At 36.5% G+C, this 22391-nt stretch overlaps 1 protein-coding gene across 5 annotated transcripts in view; it reads right to left on the bottom strand.

The window, feature by feature from the left end:
* Positions 1-22391, bottom strand: part of PPP1R13B (protein phosphatase 1 regulatory subunit 13B) — a 69282-nt gene that overhangs the window by 37652 nt on the left and 9239 nt on the right. For 4 of the 5 annotated variants that reach the window (XM_059473553.1, XM_059473550.1, XM_059473552.1 and 1 more), the window contains exons 1-2: positions 18065-18299; positions 6199-6346 (exon numbers count right to left, since the gene is read on the bottom strand). In XM_059473553.1, coding sequence (XP_059329536.1) covers positions 6199-6346; positions 18065-18190 — 274 coding nt within the window. In that variant the 5' untranslated portion in view covers positions 18191-18299. Of the gene's footprint in view, positions 1-6198; positions 6347-18064; positions 18300-22391 lie in introns of those variants that run through there. The other variant, XM_059473551.1, reaches the window with a different exon arrangement.

A 22391-nucleotide genomic window follows, 5' to 3' on the forward strand; every position in this document is an offset into this window, starting at 1 on the left:
TATCATTATATTGACATTTAATCTCCTAAGTACTTGAGCAGGTACTCCCACTCTAACACACTTTGCCAGACACTAACTTCCAGTATATGTGGAATTACTGGTGACTCTTTGAACAAATAAAGACTAAGTTCTATGCAACAGTCAGTCTCTTTGCTTCTCCCCAAGAAAACATTTGCATACAGTAATTATTTCTTCTAAATTAATCATACATATTGTTAGTAAGAGACTGCACACTATATATTTAGTATTTCAAAATGAAAATACATTTAAGAAGACAAGTTTTTCACTGCTTCCATAATTACACTTGCATTTATTACCAGATGTTTTTATTAAGATAATAAAATCCCCATTTTAAGATCTAGTACTAGCTAAGGTACCAAAATATATCTTCTAACTAGAATAAAATTTTATTGTTTTATATACTATACTTTGTTGTTAAAAGCAAAATACTTTTGGCCTCCAAAACCCAAAGCACACTATCTCCCACTGGGAAAAGTGCCTCTCTTATCCATTTCATACTTCACTCATTTGACATGAAAAGACAAAATTATTCAAAAATATAAGAACAATCTTGGGAAAGGCTTGGGAAAACCAATTCACAAATATACCTTTATGTAATGAAATGTACCTAAATTTATATACATTATGAACTACATAGATGTACATGTCTTGATACTCTTAGGATACTTAATTGTTAAAAACCAATACAATTTAATCAATAGTTTTACAATGCATTTAATACAAAAACTTTTGTCAAAATATGTCATGTCAAGTAGGTATGTGATTAACACAATTTAGCCACAGTTAGATCTAGCTGCTTTCAGTGGGGAAAGGTCATTCAAACCACAAGCTAATCATATTCATCAGGTGACTGGTTATTTATCATTAAAAAAAAACAAACTTGCCCTCCCGCCCCCAAACCAAACCAACAACTACATTTAAAAAATGGCTGATTTGCTTCACTTCTTCCTGTGCCTCACTCAAGTGGTGTAGTAGAAACATTGTCAATAATGTTTAAGCACACAAGAATAAGGTCAGTAGCTTATTACTGCTCAGTTCTTGAAAAGGAATTTTAAAAGCATGATTTTCAGGTTTTTCAACTCCTAAAGTAAAGTAAGGTTTCAAGTGCTTTGAAGCATATCCACTAAAACTGCAGCATGAGTCTTCTAAAGATCACTGAATGTAAAAATATTTAAGTGGTTTAGTTCAGAGACTTTAGAACACAAGATATGAATCTTTAGGAATTTCTCCCAAACAGAAAAATTGCTAGACAACCCCAGGTGTAACAGGGCTGGACTAATTATGGAATGGTGAGGAGTAGCTGCAGCTTCACTCCTGGTTGAGCTGGTCTCAATGAAAGCAAGGCCTGATCCCAGGAGCCAAAGTAAGAGGTGCCATTTACATAATGCACCTTCAATAATTAAGACTAATATATTTCAAACAGTGACAATGGAAAGAAATGGCAAAGATGTTTTCTACTAGTTTAGCAGTTCTTCCACAAAACCAGTTTGGGATGTTATCCTCAAGTAGACAGAAAACAGGTTAAAGTAGCAAGAGCATCATCAACATCACTGAAACAATGAAAACAAAGATGGAGCAGCACTAATCATTCTGTGCAACCTGGCTACACTAAACAAAGCCAGGAAATGAAGAGGAAGAATTCATTTTCATTTAATGTCCATTAACACTTGACACAAAACATGGTAAGAATTGAAATCCCCATTCTTTCCTACAGTTTCAATCCTTTAAATCCATAAGAAGTGTGAGAAGAAAGCATGATTTTATACTTGTAGTATAATAGTACAAGAGGTATTTTCTGAAAATCTCTGTTCTTTAAGAACCAAAATCAAATCAAAACAAGGAGAAACACTACAGTTAAATTTTCCCTGGTTGTTATAGCTTCAGAAATATTTGTCAGTAACTGGTTTCTCAAAACTATTTCAAACTTTATTATAATTAAAAAAAAATAAAAGAGAGCATTCTGAGAGTGTGAAGAAAACATGAAATAGGAAAATGTATGTAGAGTAATAAAAAAAAGGCTGGATTCCTATACTTTAGCAATAAAAATTATCTAGAGAATATTTGTTTTCATGAATAACAAATCAGAAAATTATGATAAATGCATACATCCATACTTACCTGAAAAAACTGCCTTTGACTTTAAGCTGGATCAAGATTCTAAAATATTTTTGAGAAATGAGCTATACTCCTTTCCTTTTAAGTAAAAGTCGGTTTTTAGCTAGTTTTAAGTATTACAAAACAAAACACCCTGTAAATCTGAAACATAGATACTACACCAATGTTTCAGAAAAGAGTTGCAAAATTCTTCTAGTGGAGCTACAAATCCACTACTTAAAAGTATGTTTCAGTCTTCAAAATCTGTTTTTATCCTGATTTCAAGGATCCTGCTATGTGAAATAAACATGGTTATGCCTCCTCTACATGAAACCAGAATAAAATAAAATGGATTTTCTCCACAGGGAAGTTGTGATATCTGGAATGAGTTTTTCCCTGCTCGGCTTTGTAGAAGTACACTCAGAGTAAGAAATGATTTCTTTCACACTCTCTTGGCTCCTATGTTACCACCACACTGAGGAATGTTTGACCAGTTGCTGAAGGGCATTCCAGGTGTAAATGAACTGAAAAATTAAGTACTGGGTGGATTTAAAGGTTGTAATCAATTCTCTCTTGAAACATACTACAAGTTCCTTGCCTCACACCTGTCTTTGACCCTCCTTACTGACTGCTATTTGCAATAACAGGGGAATGAGGAAGAACATTCTGGGTTTGTCTCCTGCTCAGCATGAGAAATCCTTGCAAAAAGAGTAAGCTCCAAACTGACAAAGGCTGATATATCAGGCAAAAACCCTATTGACTTTTTCAACTATTACTCATGTCAAGAAACTGGGAAGGAGAGGGAACAGAAAATGAAATACCAAAATCAAATGTGAATAAATGAAATGCTTAGGCCATGCAGCTCTTATGAAGCCCTCAACCATTTCTTTGTCACACAAAAGCAAAGAAATGAAAACTAAAATAATAAATAAACCAATATGTTTTCCAACAGCTAAACTATTATAATCTTCCTCTGCACTGTAGAAATCTTACATAATTTTTGGATTTAGTAACATTTTTCTGGAAGAAAATTGGTCTCTCATCCTCTAAAAATAAAATCAAGTGTTTATCATCTACTTGTACATACACATTCAAAGCAGGAAGACTATTGAAATAGACAGCATTTTGCTAGAGCAATACAGTTCAGAAAGGCTTTTGGGCATGCAAACTGTTATTTGTACCTGATGATAAGATTACAGTCCACAAGCCCCAGTGTTTGAATTTGAATAGACTGAATAGAATGCATTATTCAGCTGGGCTGCCTAAAAGAAGCTGTGGCTATCTGGAGAGCAGAGGAGTTGAGCATGTTCCCAAGAGGCCAGGCATACTCTGTCTTATGGAGGGAGTTGTAATTGTGCCACCGGGAGAGACTGCCAGAAAAACAAACCACTTAGTGTGTGACTAAATCTAATGTGTTTTTTCAGCCCATGATTTGCTGTATTAACTTTTGTTTTGAATGTTACTTTCCAAAATGTCCTCTGAAAAAACACTTGCAGATCTTTTGAGGATAAGGGTGAGGGATCAGAGACAGTGTAATAAAAGAGATAAAATATGCTTTTCCACTGGCACAACATGGAGCAGTTTTACTGCAAATTGCCTCACACTTCCCACTCAGAACCATAGTTTAAAGTTGGTTGTTGTAACTGTCGCGTTTAACTGTTCAGACTCTTGTTTTCTAAATCAGATCTCCGCTCCAGGCAAAATTCTTTAAAATATTTCAGTGGAAAGAGTTCAATTCAGCTCTCAGAACAAGCAGTAGGAAAAATTATCATATATATGCCCAGGTTGTTCCACTGAGAAATCTATGCACTGTAGACTTTGGGTCAGGAAGCTGAGGTCACAGATCTTCTAACAGCATCCTACATTTAAGAACAATGAAATAAACATTTGTGCTGAAAGTCCCATCAGAGAGCCTTAAAACCAATGTGCAGGATATCATTTTTGCTGACACTACAGGTCAAAGACCCAGAAACATAAGTGAGTGTTTTATTTTTTTCTTTCATTCTCTTCAGTATTTTCTGTTCTACAATTTCAGTGGAATAGATCTATACAGTTATCACCTAGGGAATTTAGCAAGTAAAGCTACCTTTGTGAAAGCTCACCTTCATGTGAGTTTTACCAGAAGCCCAGAGCTAATAATAGATAGAAGCTCTGGGCAGGCCTCTGCTCCTTCACCTAAGTGTCTGTATGTAGATCTCCCCTTCAGAAAACTGCGTGAGATCAACAGGAATGTAACAGAATTAACAGAAAACAACTAAGCTAAAATCAGACATCTCCTTATTCTATTCACAGTAATATCCAAATCTCCACTGACTTCAATGGGATCAAAGAAAGATAATTTTCAGGGCAGATACAGAAAATTTAGTCTTAGTCCCTCTATTGCAACTTCATGGATAAACTCTATTTCCCACTTTATAGAAGCTTGTAGCTTTCAATATCTAACACTTTGAGAAATAAAGTATTACACCAACAGACAAAATATTTTCTCAATCTTAAAAGTTATCATAGGAAACCTGTGCTTTTAAGGTCCAAGTTTTGCAAGGTTTAAGTGTTCCAGGAAGATGCTGTGGATCACTTTTCCAGTTTCCAGTCACCCTTTAAAGCTAGTTGACAACATTCTTTCCTACATTTTTAAAGATGTATGCCTTCAAAGTATTGTGAAAGCAAAGGAATAAACAATACCACATATGACACTTTCACTGACAAGGGATTGGAAAATATTAGGATTATCTGAGTGTAGTTGAAGTCTGCAGATCCATTTAGAAATCTGTGATGCACTTGGCATCACAGACTCCATAACCTAAATTTCCAATTTGAAGAAGTTTTAACCATTCTTCAAGTCCTATCCTAAAAGAGAAGTCTTCTAACTGAGTGTGTACTGAATTTGTATTACTGGAATTGCAGGCATACAATTCTTAACCTTTCTCCTGTTCACTCTTGCCTAAACTCTGAGTTTCCACTCAGGTAGGAAATGACTTCAGGTACCTTTTCCTTTTACAAAGTCTTAGAACAGTTTAGAAAAAGATGAGGCATAGTATTCCTAGGAGGAAAATATTATGGACTGCCTATAGGTAAAAGTTCCAAAGGCATCTGAATAATGCCTGTTGTGTCTGTCTGGCAAAACAGGCCCCAGTCAAAATAAAACACCTCTATACAAAATTGAAGAATTCAGCATCAAGTTATGACCTCATCAGCCTTTATATAGAACAAATTACATTAAGTAGGGGTCACTTTAATAATAAGAGATAAGAATGGGGGATTGGAACTAAAGGATCTGTAAGGTCCCTCCCAATGCCAACCCTTCCATGGTCCTATTCTGTGATTCTATGAACATGTCTGTTATCCCATCCACCAATTCTGCTTCCATCCATCCATTGATAAACAACCTGGAGGTTTGTACTACATGCAACTACAAGAATCCATTTTAAAACAGAATCTACTGGACATGGATTTTGACACATTCCTGAAAAGAACTGCCTGCCTCATGATTCTGTGAAATAATAATTGCAACACAACTAGGATATGGACACTACTACCTGCTCCAAGAGGGGCTGGCAAATCTTTGAGAGGAAATGTTCATGAATAGGTGAGAGATACTAACTATGTCCCATTCTGCCATAACACTGTCTGGAGAACATCTGCTATTCATGATACAGAGGGAAAAAATAATCTACACCCTTTCTTAAATTTCAGCTAGTGCTCACATGTTAGCAATGAGGAAATAGGACTGAAAAGAATGCAGGTGGTGATCTGCACCCACTGACTGAAAAAACATCATCATGAGATTCCCTACTGTCATTTAAATACCCTCCATCCTATTAGAAAAACAAACACAGAACACTAACAGGGCTTACACATGCATTTTATCAAATGCCTCATGCTGAGGAAGAAAACAGAGAAGACTCAAGAAATACATTTATCTCTACAGTGATTTGAATTACCATCCTTTGCATCAAAGTCTACTAGACCAGAAGAAAAAAAAAAGTACAATATGTCATTGAAATAATTAGTATTGAGAAGTCACTCTTTTTTTATAATTGATGCAACATCTTAAACTCCATTTGCAGTGAACATTTCACTCACCATTTCCACGCCACACTTCAGCCAGATGGCAGCTCCCTTCTCCAGGCTCTTTGCAGAACTCCACTACATCGCGACAGGTTGTTTCTGGTGTAATTGGAACTTCTGTCAGAATCTGTTCATTGTTGCTCAGAAACACAGTTAATATCATCTGAAAGAAATAAAAAGAAAAGCAGCAAGACTATTAAAAAAAAAGGAGAGACATAAAAAAGATTATGGGTAAATGTTTTTACCCCCTCTGTAAATGAAAATGTATGCCTAGTATTGGTAACTACATTGCAAAGTTGTTTTCAGTTTCCTGTAACTTTGACAAGGATTTAGTCCTTTGTGTTCGTTTTTTTTTGACAGTACATTGAATTGAAATTTTTTTTTATAAAAGCTTGAGTTGCTTTAGTTCTGTCTGAAAACAAGGCTGGGAAGAAAGGAACAAGTTTCAACTATGTTAGATGCTTGAAATCATAGCATTTAAATGTTGAGAATAAATTCACACTTTGGCAAAGTAACCAGAAGCTTCAGGATGTACTCAAATACAAGTATTTCTAAAATGCTCTAAACACTCTGAAAGACACCTTACCCTAGGCTCCTGCTTAAAATTAAATGAATCATTTTATATATTCTCTCTGTACCTTAATTCCCATCTGTAGTGACAACACTATTTTGTAAACAGTGGATGGAAAAGATAAAAGAAATGTTTTGGAAGGCAAAAAATACCCTAACAGTAAGTGTCCCTAAAGAACATGATGAAGTTAGTAACTTTACCTGCAATGAAAGTTCTGCCAGATCTTTCCCATAAATAAAATGTGGCGTCACACACTGAGCCTAATAACAGCTCTTCATTAAATGAGCACTCTCCAGGTAAATAAAAGTTGTGTTCCAATTTGCATAAGCAGCTCCTAAAAACATTCATAATACTTTTATCTGTGGGACACATGCATCAGCCAGACTGGAGACTGACATTAATAACACAGATACTGAGTAAGAGCAGTCTGTCTAGAAATAGACACAGGACAAATTCCAAGAAAGCCCAGGCTTCAAGCTCTCAGTCTCGTCAGTCCTCCAGGCTATTTCAGTCCAGGTTTCTACTATCCCTCAGCCTGCCAAGTTTGCATGCTGTGTCCTGAAGTTTTCAAGTACCTACACTTCAACACAATAAGCAGCCAACCAGAACTGAAAATATACCAGAATTTACCCCCAAGTTTTTCCAACAGCAGCATAAAGGAAGCCATGGTAAAAGCTGTAATACAAGCTGGAGGAAGCTACAGGATGCAGCCAACAGATAATAATGAATGTGCCTGTAACCACCTACTGTAAAAAGCTCAAAACTTTATTGCTTCCCCAACAGAAGATTCAGACAGTCTCCATACTCAGTGACTGTGGTCATATAACAAGTGACTGATGTTGAATCTATTAGTGGAATCTGACCTCGTATTTAAGAAGAAAGAGTTGCACACATGAACATAAACCAAGAGGCTTAGAAGAAACCTTAAGAGGTCACCTAATGCAGTCTCTTGGCCTCAGGCAGGATAAACTATACCTGCATTATTCTGCAGAGATGCTTGTCTAACCTGTTCTGAAAAGCCTTTCATGATGGAAATTGCACCACTTCCCTAAGCCATCCAGCCCAGAAATCCAGGATTCCTGTTGCAAGAGGAAGTTTCTTAAAGCCTAGTTAAAGTTTTCCTTACCACCATTTAAACCCCAAAGTTCTTTTAGCCACAGGGGAAATAGAAAACACATTTTTCCTCCTTTTCCCTCTACAGTTAAATTTAAAGAACATGTAATATGTAAGGAAATTAGGTAACTTAAATTAAATAACACCAGTTTAACAAAGTTATTAGTGCCAGTATTCCAGTTTCCTCATAGCACTTGATAGCAGTTTCAGAACAAAACCCAAACTTCTGAAACTTTTTGAGAATACCAGGTGACCCTGGCTTTACTGCCACAATCATGAGTGGAAGATCTGTTTTCTTGGTATGAAAGGATACAGAGAATGGCTTAACATCATGTGACTTTACATGGTTTCCAGGTTTTGATTTCCTTATTGCTGTAAAAGCAACACTAGCCCAGAAAACTTGTTTTATGTCTTTAAGATTATATATCTGCTTCTGCAGACAAACTGAAAGAGAAAGAAAAGCCTTGTAGATGTGAGTTATCCTATTTACCTCAGTCACTTGTCCATAAATTCCAATCTCAAGCACTACATGTACTCACAGTTCCCTTGGCAATGCCAGGACAAAGTTGGCTGTACCTCAATCACCCCACTTGACTGCTCAGCTCAGAGGGCATCAGGATTGTCCTCTGCAAAGCTGGGTGGCACAGTTTCAGCCCAGGGAAAGGTATCTCACTAATGAGGAAGCAAGGTGCTGCAGCCAACAACTGCTATAACACTCCTCAAAAAAACTTGATTAGGTAAGGATTTGTTTTCAGCAGGTTGAGTAATACTAAAGGAATTGAAACACAGCTGCAAAACAAATATCCTGAAACATACACAGCAAGACTGGAAATATTGAACATTATTACAATGTTAATTATATATATATTGTAATATTAATTACAATTTCAAGTCAATGTCATAGCTGTCCCTGTTTGTGGTGGGAATGGGTAAGAATCAGAGGTACTGCATGTGATAAAATATAAATTAGCATTGATGGAGTCTGGAAATTTGCTGCTGAGGAATGCAAGTGAAATACATGTGAAATACCCAAGTATAACCTACTGAAGTAAACCAGTTGCATTAAAAAAAAAAAAATTCTTCACCAAAGATTAGGACACAAAATAACTGATAAAGTCTTTGATTTCCCATTTTAAATTGATTTCTAAATAGGAGCAGCTGAATAAAACCTATCTTGTAAAATTGTGACCATAACCATTGTAGCATTTCTTTGATCATCTCTCAATCCACAGTTTTTAATATGGGAACACAATGTCACACGACGGGATCAACCTAACACTCACAAGCAAATCACCTCAGGGATTCCAAATCATGTCTTTTTTCCACAATAAACATCAGGCTCCAAACCTTACACTTCTTCCTTCTCACCACACACATGGGTATTACCTGTTACTCCCCTCTATGGCTCCTGCTACCCAACCAATGGTTTGATTCCAACTTTGACAAATTCTCATTTATTTTCACTCATTTTTTCATTTTTCAACCTTCGTGCAAACTCTAGTGTATCCCATCACATTTCAGGTCTTTTTCACAGCAAATAAGCTCCAGCAAACCTCCCAAGCTGGCTTCCAAACTACTGTCCTCTCACTTCCCAGCTCACAGATGACACCTCCTCCTAGGACTTGGAATCAGTGTCACAACTGAACCTTCTCTGTCCAACAGATCCCTGTCTAATACTTGCACACATTCCTCTTACATGGTCTTCATCCATCCCCTCTTCAAACCATACTTCAGGTATTATTTAAAGGACACATTTCATCATCCCTGCAGTTTCTCAAGGAGACAGAAACAGGGATAAACCTACAAGAACATTTTCCTTGCTTATTATCTCACCTCTTTCTACAGTTGAATAATGCTACCTACAAAAATTTCAATAGGCATCAGTCACACAGATGACAGTTTTATCTACCTAGACCTGATCTCCTGCTAAGGAAACTGAAATGTTGGCAATCTTCAATTGACTCTTATGAATGCCTGGCTGTCAATTCAAGTTCTACAAGGCTGTAACACAGTTCTTAGGCACGTTTCTCCAGTGATTCCCTAGATTTCATTCATCAGATCAAACAGGTACCCAATCACCCTGAGCTGCAGGATAGACATCTTTGACACAAAACATTTTCTCAGTCTTCTGTCTCAGATCTATTTCTATTTTTCCTGTACCATATGTAAAAGAGAGAAAGGTGTTTTCTTCCATAAAGTAGTGCAGCTAATGCTCTCAGTTTGCCAACTTGCAAAAAATGTTTTCCAACTTTTTCACTGGTGTGCCTTTTTCACTCATGCCACTGTCACAACAAAAGTCACCCTTCATGCCTGTAGCCTTTACCCAGCTGCATTTCTGTGTCCGTCCTGATAAGCACAATTTATTTGTTTTCACTTTCAATCTTTTTTCTTATCACTTTTCACTCTCAATCAAGAAATTTACGTGAAATTGGCTCTTTACCCCTGTTTCTACTCTCCATGTGCCTAACACTAACAGGTGGTTTTATGGTTTCTTCAGTGTTGTCCACCATGCCTTATACACACCTGCAAAGCAACCTCATTATTTCCTTGGAGATCCTCCTTTGCTGTTCTGGCTAAAAGAACACACCAGACACAAATCTAAGTCACAAATATGCTGAACAGTGCTTTCAATGAGGTGATAAATATTGTTTTGTCTCCTTAAACTTCTTTAACCTTTCAGTTCATTGCTTTCTTCATCCCTAACCAAGATTCCAAGAGTTGTGACAAAAAGATACACGAACTTGTCTACCAGAGCAGAGATCCCACAAGTCACAACTAAATGCCTTACACATGACTATACAGAAACAAATCACTTTTCAAATGGGTCTGATGGCCTTTCTTCTAAATGAGCTTGGTCTGGCTGTCCTGGAATCCACCTTGACCTCTCTACTTGTGTTTTGCTATTTAAGTTACACTCCACTAGAACAGTGTGCAATTACTTATGACTGCAATAAAACTAGACTGCCACCCCAAAGACAGCTGATGTAGTGTGTGGATTCTTAGTTAAGGTATGGTCTAGAAAGCCAGCAAAGGCTTTGCCTCACCATTTTTCTAAAATCTTACTGAAAAAAACCAATCTTTTTTCATCTTCAGCTAGTGAATTTAAAAAGTTTACAGTTCACAATTTTTGTAGTTCTTGGAGATAAGAACTAAATCTCTCTCAACTATTACCTCATGCTACAAAGACTCAAAACACTGCAGCTTGAGAAGAAAAACTGTACACCCACACCTCCACTGCCTTATGCCTAAGCCAATTCACTATGTCAGGCAGCTGATAATACTTATTGTAAAAATAACAAAGTCCATATAAGTAGGCATTTCCTGATATCCTACTCATCCCAAACTGAGGTATTTAAGCTATCAGAAAGGAACCAGACAAGTATTATTTCAGAACATGCTGAAACATTAGAATTGAAAACAAGTTAAATATTATTTTCTTAGAATAATATTGATGTATTCTACTTCAAAAAAAGGAAGTGAGTTCTGTGGCTGACAATGGCAAACTATTCAGTTGGCTTTTTATTTTCCATATAACCAGTTTTTAACTTAAGCCCATGTTTCCAAACATGGGCTTTTCCTGCATGTAACTTTACGTCCATAATTTTAAAAAGAAAGACACATATAGTAAAGTTTAGAAGCAAGATCACTCCAGCAAAAACCAAAGGTTAAGAAAAAACACAAAAACAAAGGTTAAGAAAAAACACTCCTACATCCCAAGAAAAGGAAAACAATGATTTTTTCTCTGTGCTATTACTCTTATGACTCAAATTTAGAATGCCTACGTGACATTAATAGTAGAGCAGATAACAGAGAAATTTTTGAAAAACTTTTGTCAATTTAAGAATTATCAATCCAGAATTATCCAATTATATGACTGAAATTTAAAAATATGCCGGATATTTAATGTGGCTAAAGACACATATTACTCTTTAGTCATATTAGAATCTCACTTTGCTTTTTTTTTCAACCTTAAACCAGCCTAGAACTTTCACTGTGTAAATGAACAAGAAAAAACCAAACAAAAAACTCCTCCTCTTTCTAGCAGATCACTGAACAGACATTTCAAATACAAGGCTGACACACAATGAATTTAAAGTACAAAACAATTTCTGATAGAAATGCCAACTTCAATCCTTCTGTTTCACAGGAACTGGAAAACATTATCTTCTCACCATGCATTTTCCTCTAACAAAGAGTTCCAAAACATTCTTTGATGATCTTGCAGCGCTTTGCCATTTCAGAGCTTTTAGCGGTGCCTGAAACTCCGAGATGAGAACAATCAGTGAAGACAGGGCTTGTTCCAAGTTAATTTCTCCAGAATAGCAGAGACCTCAGCATGTCCCAAGAATTTTAACAACTTTTGTCCTTGATTTTGCTAACTCAGGAGTCCCAGGAGTTTGCTACAATAGAGTTTTAAGTGGAAATTCCAAACCTGTATCTTACTGAAATGTCCTAGTCCCCTCAATCAAATAAGAACTTTGAGTAAGAGTAAGAATTTCAGCTACTAGAAAAATTATAGAATGGGAGGCAAGCAAAATGTGAATTCTTACAAAAATCATCCCTTTGGTGATGAGATATATTAATATGCACAACTTTGCATGTAGAATAGTCAGAAAAAAAGTTACAAGTTACCAATTTTCTCATGCAAGTTTGCTTGCCTGGGATTCATGCTATTATATGAAACTTCCATCAGCTACAGTTGTAGAAGTTGTAGTTGTACATTTCAAGCATTAAAGCAGAGTTTTCATTTTTGTTGCAGTAGGAACACAGCCATTTTTATGATTACAGACTTAATTAGGTAAAACTTTAGGCAATTACATTAAGAAAACCCACAGACTATGAAATTATAACCACAGAGCTGTTTGAATTAAAGCCATCTAAAGATCCTTTCTTGACTGAAGTCACAAGTATTTCTTTATAATATTGGGATTTCAGAAGAAACAAATCCCAAATAAACTCTGCTGTTATTATGTGGAAACCCCAGAAAAATAGTAGTAAGATTAAACAATTTAACTTCTCTGTATTAATAAGAAACATTTCAAATCCATCTAACCAACAAGTTATTCACCAGCATGCTTTTTTCCAATAATTATTTATCTTCAGAATAAAGCTGTTATTTTTAAAAATAAGTCTGCTGAAGAATTTTTTGCAGTATGCTTGTGAGCCTTAATTCAAATTAAAGCATCAGGACATACAGCAAATTTATTATCAATTACTGTGGTTTTCACCAGAAGATTTCTTGACTCTAACATCTTCTTGTATCTGTTCCCATATATGGGATGAGAAATTACTGCAATCAATTTCCATATTTCTAAACAGCTTTCCTCACATCCTACTCACATTCAAGCTGTGTAAACTTAAGAGTTCAGGACAAAATTTAAAGCCCAGTGATGCTTTTGACTGTATTAGTAAAATTCACAAAGGCAGTGCAACCAACAGACTTCAGCTTGCACAGAATAAAAAAATGAGCAACATTTTCTGCCAAAATGTAGACTTGTGAAACCAATAGTTTCTTACTACACTTTCAAATCTGAAGCCAACTGCCTCCATATGGCCTGCAAAAGAATCCACAAAACTGGGAGTGAATCTCAGACACAAAAAATGTAAAGTATTAAGCTATGGGCTACTACCAAAATAAAAACCATAAATTTTACTATTGGTAAACTCTAGCATTCATGCAGTTACTCAAAAATATGAACAAGGTCACATTATTTAGGGTCAACACTTTTGATTTTGATCAAATCTGAAAAGTTCATGTTGCCTAAATGTACTTCAATATATTTATCTCACAAAAGTGGCTTTTTTTGCATCAGCTCATATGCTAGTTACAATTATTTGCTATTTTGCTATCACTGGGGAAAAAAAAAATCCATGTTGAGATCCACCTTCATCATGCTCTGCACTAGACAAGCTGCCCACAGAAAGCACAACCAGGAGCTTGTCAGACAATAGTTGTGCATAAAATTACTTCTCTTGCTGAAGCACAGGAATAATTTTAATTAAGTATTTAACTCCTCTTTTAGAAATGTAATGTATAGAGTTTAAAAATTCTTATAAAAATGTAGGGAAATCTTGTTTAGGGCCTGCATGTTGTAAAGGCTTAAGGAACTGACAGAACCACAGAGATTTCCTCTCAGGATTTCCAGGATTGTTGCCTTTGCCCCATTCATGAGCTGCCATATGCAACAGTAGGTGGTCAACAGGACTCAGGCTATTCCTACTCAGACCTACCTGATACTTATTTGCTGAGGGGATACTTTGGACACTTTCTGTTCTTTGACAGAAAAAGAGCTACAGCATCATTGCAGATCTGCAGCCTGAAGCCCCTTATTCCTGCAGGGCAGGGAAATAAATCCCCATTTTTGCTAAAGGAAGGAGACAGCAACTATCATCTGCAGGACAGATCCACAAACTGTTAAATGAAAGGTTCACAGCAGCAACATGAAAGACTTCCAGAGCTCTAGGAAAACAATACCTACTGAAAACAAAGCAACCAAGGGTTCACTTGTGTAAACAATGAAAACAACCCACAGACTGCAGGCTGTGAGAAGCAAGATATCAACACGACTAAAAAAACCAACTGACCTAACAAATGTTAAGTTTCTAGCATCTGCCTGGGACAGAAGAGTGACATCATTTAGGCATTATAATCCTGTATCAGATTTTAGACTACATTTTGCTATACAAGAAGTCAGAGTCAATCCATGGGAGTGAACCAATGCCAGATCTCCAGACATTATCTTTAGAGAAACCATTTGTTATTTGTTAAAACATTGAAATGCCTTGCTTTAGATTCGGACAGCTCTGCTAAAACCAAGTGAGAGCTGAGATTTACACAAAATTTAAAAGGTGGGCAGTGAAGTTGTGGCTATAGCAGGGGAAAATGAGTATAGCTTAAAAGGGACAAACGAAAAAAACAAAGAGATTGCATTACATATCACACTGCTATTTTAGAAGAGTATCTGTCCAAGTGCAATATTTATCATCATCAGCTAAAGCAACAAAGCCTGAAGTTAGAGAAATCTATAAAACATGCCTCTTGTGATGTTTTCTAGTGGGAAATATAATTTGGCACTTGCTACAGAATGAGTTCAACATCCCTGCATCATATTATCTTTTGGCTTGATTCCTAAATCGCTACATCTGGAGGAACAGCAAGAGATCTTGTTGCTGCTCCTTGACGCAAATAATTCTAGCCAAGGACTGTCAAGACACCGGTTAGCACGTAGGGACTTTGGAGCACAGGGATCATTCTAGGTACACTAACAAGTTCTGCCTGATAACATTTCTCCATCAGGCAACACAGATTAAAAATGGATTTTTATTCTCCCCAAAACAAGGCTCTGAAATTTTGCTTTCTTTCACTGTTTAAAAGACAGTGTGCCATATGCCATCTTTTCACAATATACGCAATTATTATTCAAAGGTGGAAGCTGGAGACTCTTCCTGAAAGATTAGAGCAGAAAATCTTTCAGGAAGCAAGAATCAGTTGATGCTTACAATGTTCATGATGGTTCAATACTTAAGTTCTCACCTCGCAAATTAGCATTATATGAGTCCTTACAGGATTATTGCATATGGGCCCTATCAACCAAGAGCAGAGGACTCATGTTTAAATCAAGCAGCTCTGAAGAAGTTCCAGAGGTTTTTTTTATACTTGCTGTCTTCATTAAGGATACTCTGTCTTCTGGAATATTTTTTTACAGTGAATCTCCAAATGACAAACCTCATCTAGTACTACCTGCCTAATTTCAATGAGATTTATCTAAAGCAGCTTGAAACAAACCAATAAAATCAGCTGTCAAAATTTTATGCTGATGAATTAAAAGTAAAAAAAAAAAATATTCTAATCTATTTAAGAAACTAGCAAATAGCCCAGCAATATATAACAAAGGATTTTGGAAGTTGATAAGGCCTCATATAGTTGATAATTCTCATATAAATATGAGAATTCCTTAAATAAGGCCTATAAATATGAAAATTCCTTAAATAATGGATTCCCACTAAACTCTCAGAACACTGCAGCAGTTGCTGCATTTGCAAATGCACAAAATATTACTAATACACAGGAAAGGTCAGAAGGATGGAGGACAGCAAGTCTCCAGATCAAAACAAGGCTGCAGTGGTGCAGTTATCTTTCCAATTGTCCATAAAGTCCACCAGCTCTATTTAATAAAATATGAACATGATGCTCATACTTCACTGTTCTTCACATCTTCAGGTCAGGCTCCTCCAAACCAAACGGTTCAGAGCTATGTGGGGACCCCCAGTACAAGGTCAGGAGTGGCCTCAGAGCACCTCAGAAAAGGAGGGAGGAACCACTGTGGCACTACAACTGCATCTCACTGCACATCCCACACATCACCTGCTTCTGATGTTCAGAGATCTGAATCTTTCACATCTGACAGGGTAACCAGGATGCCCCACCTCAAATGCATCACAAGCTTGCTAAAACAGTCCTAAAGTACAAGCTGCCCATTCCATTCCATCAGCTGATGAGATATGAATAACATGTTAAAAATACTCCTAAATATTTTATTCTCCAAATCATTAAGAAAGATGTGCCTGAAGAACAACACAACCATAGTGCTGTAAAATTCACAGTACACACGGGTGAAGTGGCAATAAATTAAAACCAAAACTAAACGAATTCAAGATGACTCAGCTTCAGAGATCCTTTTATTACATAATAATCTCAGCTGGAAAGTCAGGGAAAAAAAAAAGTTGTGTTCACTAAAATGAAATGTTTAAAAAAAAATAAACCCACCCAAACCAAAGAACCACACACAAATGGAAACAAAAAAATGCCCCACTTGCAAACCCAAACCAGAAAAAAAAAACACACACAAAAATCCCTGAACCCCAAACTCCACACACAAGGACACCCTCCACCAAGACGTGAGAACCAGATGATAGATAAGAAAGACAAAAAATTGAGTATTTTACTTTTATTAGGTGGGGATATGGAGCAAAGTCCCATTCAAGTTTTTTTGCACATTGGAAATGGCAACACTGCAATTTACTTAGAAAGAAAGCTCAGTCTGACAGCACCAGGCAAAGGTGAAGAGCAGAGCTCAGTGTGAGGGTTTGAGTCAATTTTCCTGAAAGAAAACAATCTTAAAAATCCGCATTTAACACAAGTGTCCCATTGAATTTGCAGCATAGAACCAAATGTTCTCAAATTATTAAAAATATTTTGGCCAAGGTTAAGGACAGGGAGGTGCTGATGTTTCTACAGTCTTGTGTTTGACCTTGTCAACAGCTACAGCAAAGTCATCAAAAATCCACTGAATTCCAGAAAAGCCTGACCTACCTACTGCATTGAAAAATAATCCCATGGAAAAAGCATAGGATACAAAGCCAGGCATTTGTATCTTTTCTTTTACAAACTGTTCAACAAAATATGAAAAAGACACCCCATCAAACCAAAACATCTAAACCACAAACCAAAACAAAACCAATCAACATGGTATTTTTACTAAAGATCATGCTTTTTGTCAAATAATCAAGGTGATTTGCAGCAGTGATGATAATTTTATCATTTTACAAACAAGGAACAATTTCTACAAAAATCTGGAGAGACACAACCGTATGTAGTGTTGTAAATGGAACTAGCACTATTCTTTCTTCTTTATTTTCAATAGTGTGAATGCAGAAAGTACTACCACAGCTTTCTTCCACTAAGCAGGAAGTATTAATAAAATACTGATTGTTTAGTGCATTGCTTTCAGGGAATACCAGCCATTCACTCTCAGATGTAAAGATGTTATCTGGCTTGGTAAAAAATAGTAAATGAAAAGTGAATACATCCTTGGGGATTCAACAGGCAAACCAGCAGAATTTTCCTCCCATCAGAGTGGAATGACTCTTTCCAAAACATTTCTTTACTTTTAAGGTGGCAGATTTAAAAATTAAAAGCTGTTGTTTTATACTCAGAAGTCCACTTTGGCTGAATCAAAAACTAATAATAATAAATCAAGCTATGCAAGGTAAAAATAAAAATTTCAGGCATTTTATACTCATATGAGGCAAAAATTCCTGATGTTCAAGTAAAAATCTCACTCACACACACACACACCCCCACTCTCTCACTCTCACACTCTAATCCATTATAAAGAGTCACTGTTTGGTTTTACTAAAAGAAATTCAAAACTGCTTAAGATTACAGCAAATAAACAAAAAACAATGTTGTCCCACCTTCTTTTTTATAATTCTGTCCTTGGTCCGCTGTTTAGATTTAAGTCCAGTCTTTTTTGGTAGCCAAGATTTCCCTTTTGATGCTTTTACAATATTCTGAAGAACCATCCTTAAAATATTCTTCATGTGGACAGTTGTAAATAGCAGTGAATATAAAAATAATGTGTAAAGCTAAAACCTAATAACAGTTTCTGTGCAACAACTACAGTGAAAAACTACTTAAATGGAGTATTTTTGGTCTACTGGCACATGAATTCAGGCAGCAATGACGAGCACTGATAAGATGTTCTAAAGAAACAAGACAGGCCACAGCTGTGACAGGAACAAGATAGGCTGGATCAAGTTTCACCTAATTAGGCAAGGTTGCAGTACGGGAGTTCTGCTATCCTCTCATTGTGCAATAGTAGACTTTGTTGCTATTATAATAACGACAAACAGTAAGTATTTATCTTAAATAAATTTACATGTAAGCCTCTGACTGTCTCAAAAGACATAGAAGTGATTTTCCTGCTGAAGAGGCAATGAAGGAGGAGAAGTTCTAAGAGCAAATGATCCTAACAATTGTCAAAAGACATTTCCATGACACATTTTTTTAAATCAAAAATATTTGAAGCGGAACAACCAGCTTAAAAACAACACCACCATATATTTATACCTAAAAATATGCCAGTTCAGGCACTACTCCATTCTTGGCAAAGTCTGTCTTCTTGCTGGACATAATTCAAGCAGCAGAGAATATACTGTAAACTGTTTCTGACTGTCCCATCATGTCAAGGGACAGCAAATGTTGATCGTCCTTCCTGTCAGCACCACACAGGATCGGCCGTGGGGAACAGGCAGTGCCACAGCACCAGCAGGGCTTTCAGCCCTTACTCTGCAACTGCAGGAGCAAAGCACAATTCTGCAGCCTGATCCTTCCCTTCCTAGAGCAAATGGAGAGAGGAGGGACCCAGGGGTAAAACCAAACCAAAGTCAAACCCAAACAAGCTGACCCGCACTATGAAACATCAGCAGAACCATCTCTCTCAGAGCTAGGAGCCACATTTTGGGTAGGACACTGCACACCAACTGCAAGAACAGACAAGTATGGAGCTCCCAACTTTGCTGTGAGCCACAACATTTTTACTTTACCCTTCCCTACCAGCAGCAGCAGAGCAGGCAAAGCTAATGACAGACTTCATTTGATGTGCTTTGACATTCAGAATCAGGACTGTCCCTCCATAATGCATTGTGTCACTAACAAAAACATTCTGATCCCATGCAGTATTCTTCCTTCCTGCACAGCAAACATGTACCATGTTGAGAGATTTATTGAGAGTGTCATTGGTAGAATAGTGTCAGATGTTTAAAATGCTGCAACTTAAAAATATTAACCTGTTAGCAACTAAGAACATTTTAAATAAATGAGAAACTCAAGGTTATTTTTTAAAAGGGAAGGGTTGTTTTGCTTTAGGAAGGATGGAAAAAATCTAATCTGGTTGTTCTCCAAAACCAGATTGTATCTTGATCTGCCAGAAAAACAAACTATCACATGAATAAATATTTGAGAGGAAAAGCTGGGCCTGTTTTAAGACATACTGTGCCATTCTTTCAACCATGGCTATGGTCTGAATTCTTCTAAACTGCCCCCCAAATTTATAAAAGCCTTACTTAGGAAGGCAAGACAGACATGCAGAACAGCAGCACACGGGAGGATCAAACACTAAAGCCTGTCATACCTATTGGATAACTGGATTCTTTCAAAAGAAGAATAGGAACTAAAATAAACATGTGTCACTGAATTTCCCTTTCATCCTGTCGTTCCCTCCTGAAATAACTGAAAACATCTGTGTGTAATTTGTTAAATCAGATAAATAATAAAACCAATACAAACACAGAGTAGTCCCCTGTGTTCTGTGAAAGTACCATCTCCCCACTGAGTACCTGATCCAATGCAGGCATTTGGCTGCTTTAGAACTCTTACTGACAGACAGGTAAATACAAATCTAGGCTATATGGAGAGAGACAAGAATACCAGTCTCTGGTTGCTTTATGTATCAGCCTCAAAATCCTGAATTAAAGGAAGAAGGGGATTTTCCTCACTAAAATTTCAAGAAGTTTTGAATGTTCTATATGAAGGAGGTAAGATAAATGCACTATTTCACTGACATAAGCTGTTTTCCTACATTAAATGCAAAAAAATCCCATTTAAGATCCAAGAAGTCTTGCTCTGTATGACAAAGCTCATATGTAGCAAATCTATATACCTGCAGACTATGTAAATCACTCAGCAGGAAAGTAATTGCAGCCTGTGATCCCACTAAAGTACCACAATATTAACACACTCATGATCTCTGAAAACTGCACAGAATGATGGAGGAAAAAAGGATATAAAGGAAAAATTAAAAAATCTAATTCTCTGAAATGTATACAACTTTGCATCAAACGCTTGTACAAAATGGAGAACGATTGAATATGAAGCTAGAGGTGAAAACTGCTAGGTGTGAGCAGCTAAGGACACTTAGAGAAGCAATGAACAAGTAAAAAGAAAAGCAAGTTCAGAAGGAATATAACACCATACTGCATGCAGGGTAGCAATAACTTAAATTAAGGCTTATTTGTTTTAATAACTTCTGTGTCACTTTGCCAGCCTATTTTACTCTTTGACTATTGTCACTTCTCTCCTCTTGCTATATTGTAAATGCTGAAAGTGCAAATGTACAATTTATTTAAACATGCTTAACTACAAATATGCATGATTGCACCAAGGCTTTCTAAGCTAAGCTCTTCCATATTTGTGGAAAATTAATCTAAACAGACACCTTAATATTACGTACAGATTAAAATTAACTTCTTATCATTTGCATCCAAGACTAAAAACCCAAACACCTTGGGGTTTTTTCTATGTATTCTCTTTCTACAGTAGGACCAAGCAAAAATCCATGGATCATACTGGGAAAACAAACAAACTTAAAAACAAAACCCATCAGCAATAACAACAAAATCAGTATTTTCACAGATAAATTAATAACACTTAATGAGACAGGTACCTAGGTTTACATATCACTTCAACTTCAGTAAACTGACAACCAAGTCTATGCATTTCTTGAGCCTATTGCAAGAGGTAAAATCATGATGTTCCACTACAAACAACTGTACACTCAATAACATACAGAGAGAATGAGTTTTGGGGTTTTTCCCTTTTCCCATATGAGGCTGGAATGAATGGAAGGGATTTTACAATCTGCTCTCCAAAAGATGTTAGAAACACAGTGGCACCTCTAAGCCCACAGGAAACCAGACTGTCTATCCCATTATTGCTTCTGCTACTGATATATAAAAACATACAAATCTACATGAAAACATCCATATTTTTGCTTTCTTTCACATATTTGAACACATCTTGTCTCATAAGAAAACTGCACTAATTGACAAGAAGAATCACTGAAAGACTTTGGTCCCCACTTCAGGAAGACAAATTCAGAGACATCAGAACAGCCATCCCTGAGCACTGGAAGAAAGGAGGCTGTTGAAACCTCAGTGCTTGAAAAATTTCTAAATCATTGGAGAGATAAGAAAAAGCTGACCAAAAGCTTTTTCCTGCTCAGCAAAGATAAAGGCAACTAAGTGCAGGCTCCAGATCAAGCTTTCTTGTAATTTTGTGTCAAAGCCTCTCAGTTCTTCAGAACTGAGCAGTATTTGGGAGCTTCAGATGGAGGGGGGAAGGGAGCAGCAGCAAATGGGGGTAATCCAGTAATGCCTTGAAGACTCAAATCACAAAGATTTGTCAGGTTGAATGTTATAAAACACCCAGAAACACAAAAATCCCATATTAGAAACACTGTACAGTAAATCCTCTGGTGCAGTGTGTCCTTTATGTCCCTTAAAGTGCTTTTTCAGGTTATAATTTTGAAGCAAAAACACAAGAATTCCTCTCTCAAAATATTCTAGAGGTTGATACTCATGAAAGAGGATCCAATTCAAAAGTACTTTGCTTAGCTGAAAATGATCAAAACTAAAATACCTGATACATAAATTAAATTATTCCAATGTAACTATTTAATTGGATTTTAAAATCACATTGGAGTAAATAGAATTTAAACTGATTTAACCTCCTTCACAACTTTACCTCCTGTCACTTTGACAAAAACAAATACTATTGCTCTCCACCATCTGGGGTGAGGGGAAAAGGTAAAAATAAAGTACTGCAGCCAGGAATCTGGCAGGAAGAGAACACTGCAAACAAGACTTGAAATATATTTGTTTGAGTGTAAAGCCTGGATATGTATAGCACCTTCCCATATCCAACCAGCCCTTGCTGAAGTGTTAATAAATAACAATAAAATGA

The sequence above is a fragment of the Ammospiza nelsoni genome, chromosome 6 (assembly GCF_027579445.1).
Source record: "Ammospiza nelsoni isolate bAmmNel1 chromosome 6, bAmmNel1.pri, whole genome shotgun sequence".
Lineage (NCBI taxonomy): Eukaryota > Metazoa > Chordata > Aves > Passeriformes > Passerellidae > Ammospiza > Ammospiza nelsoni.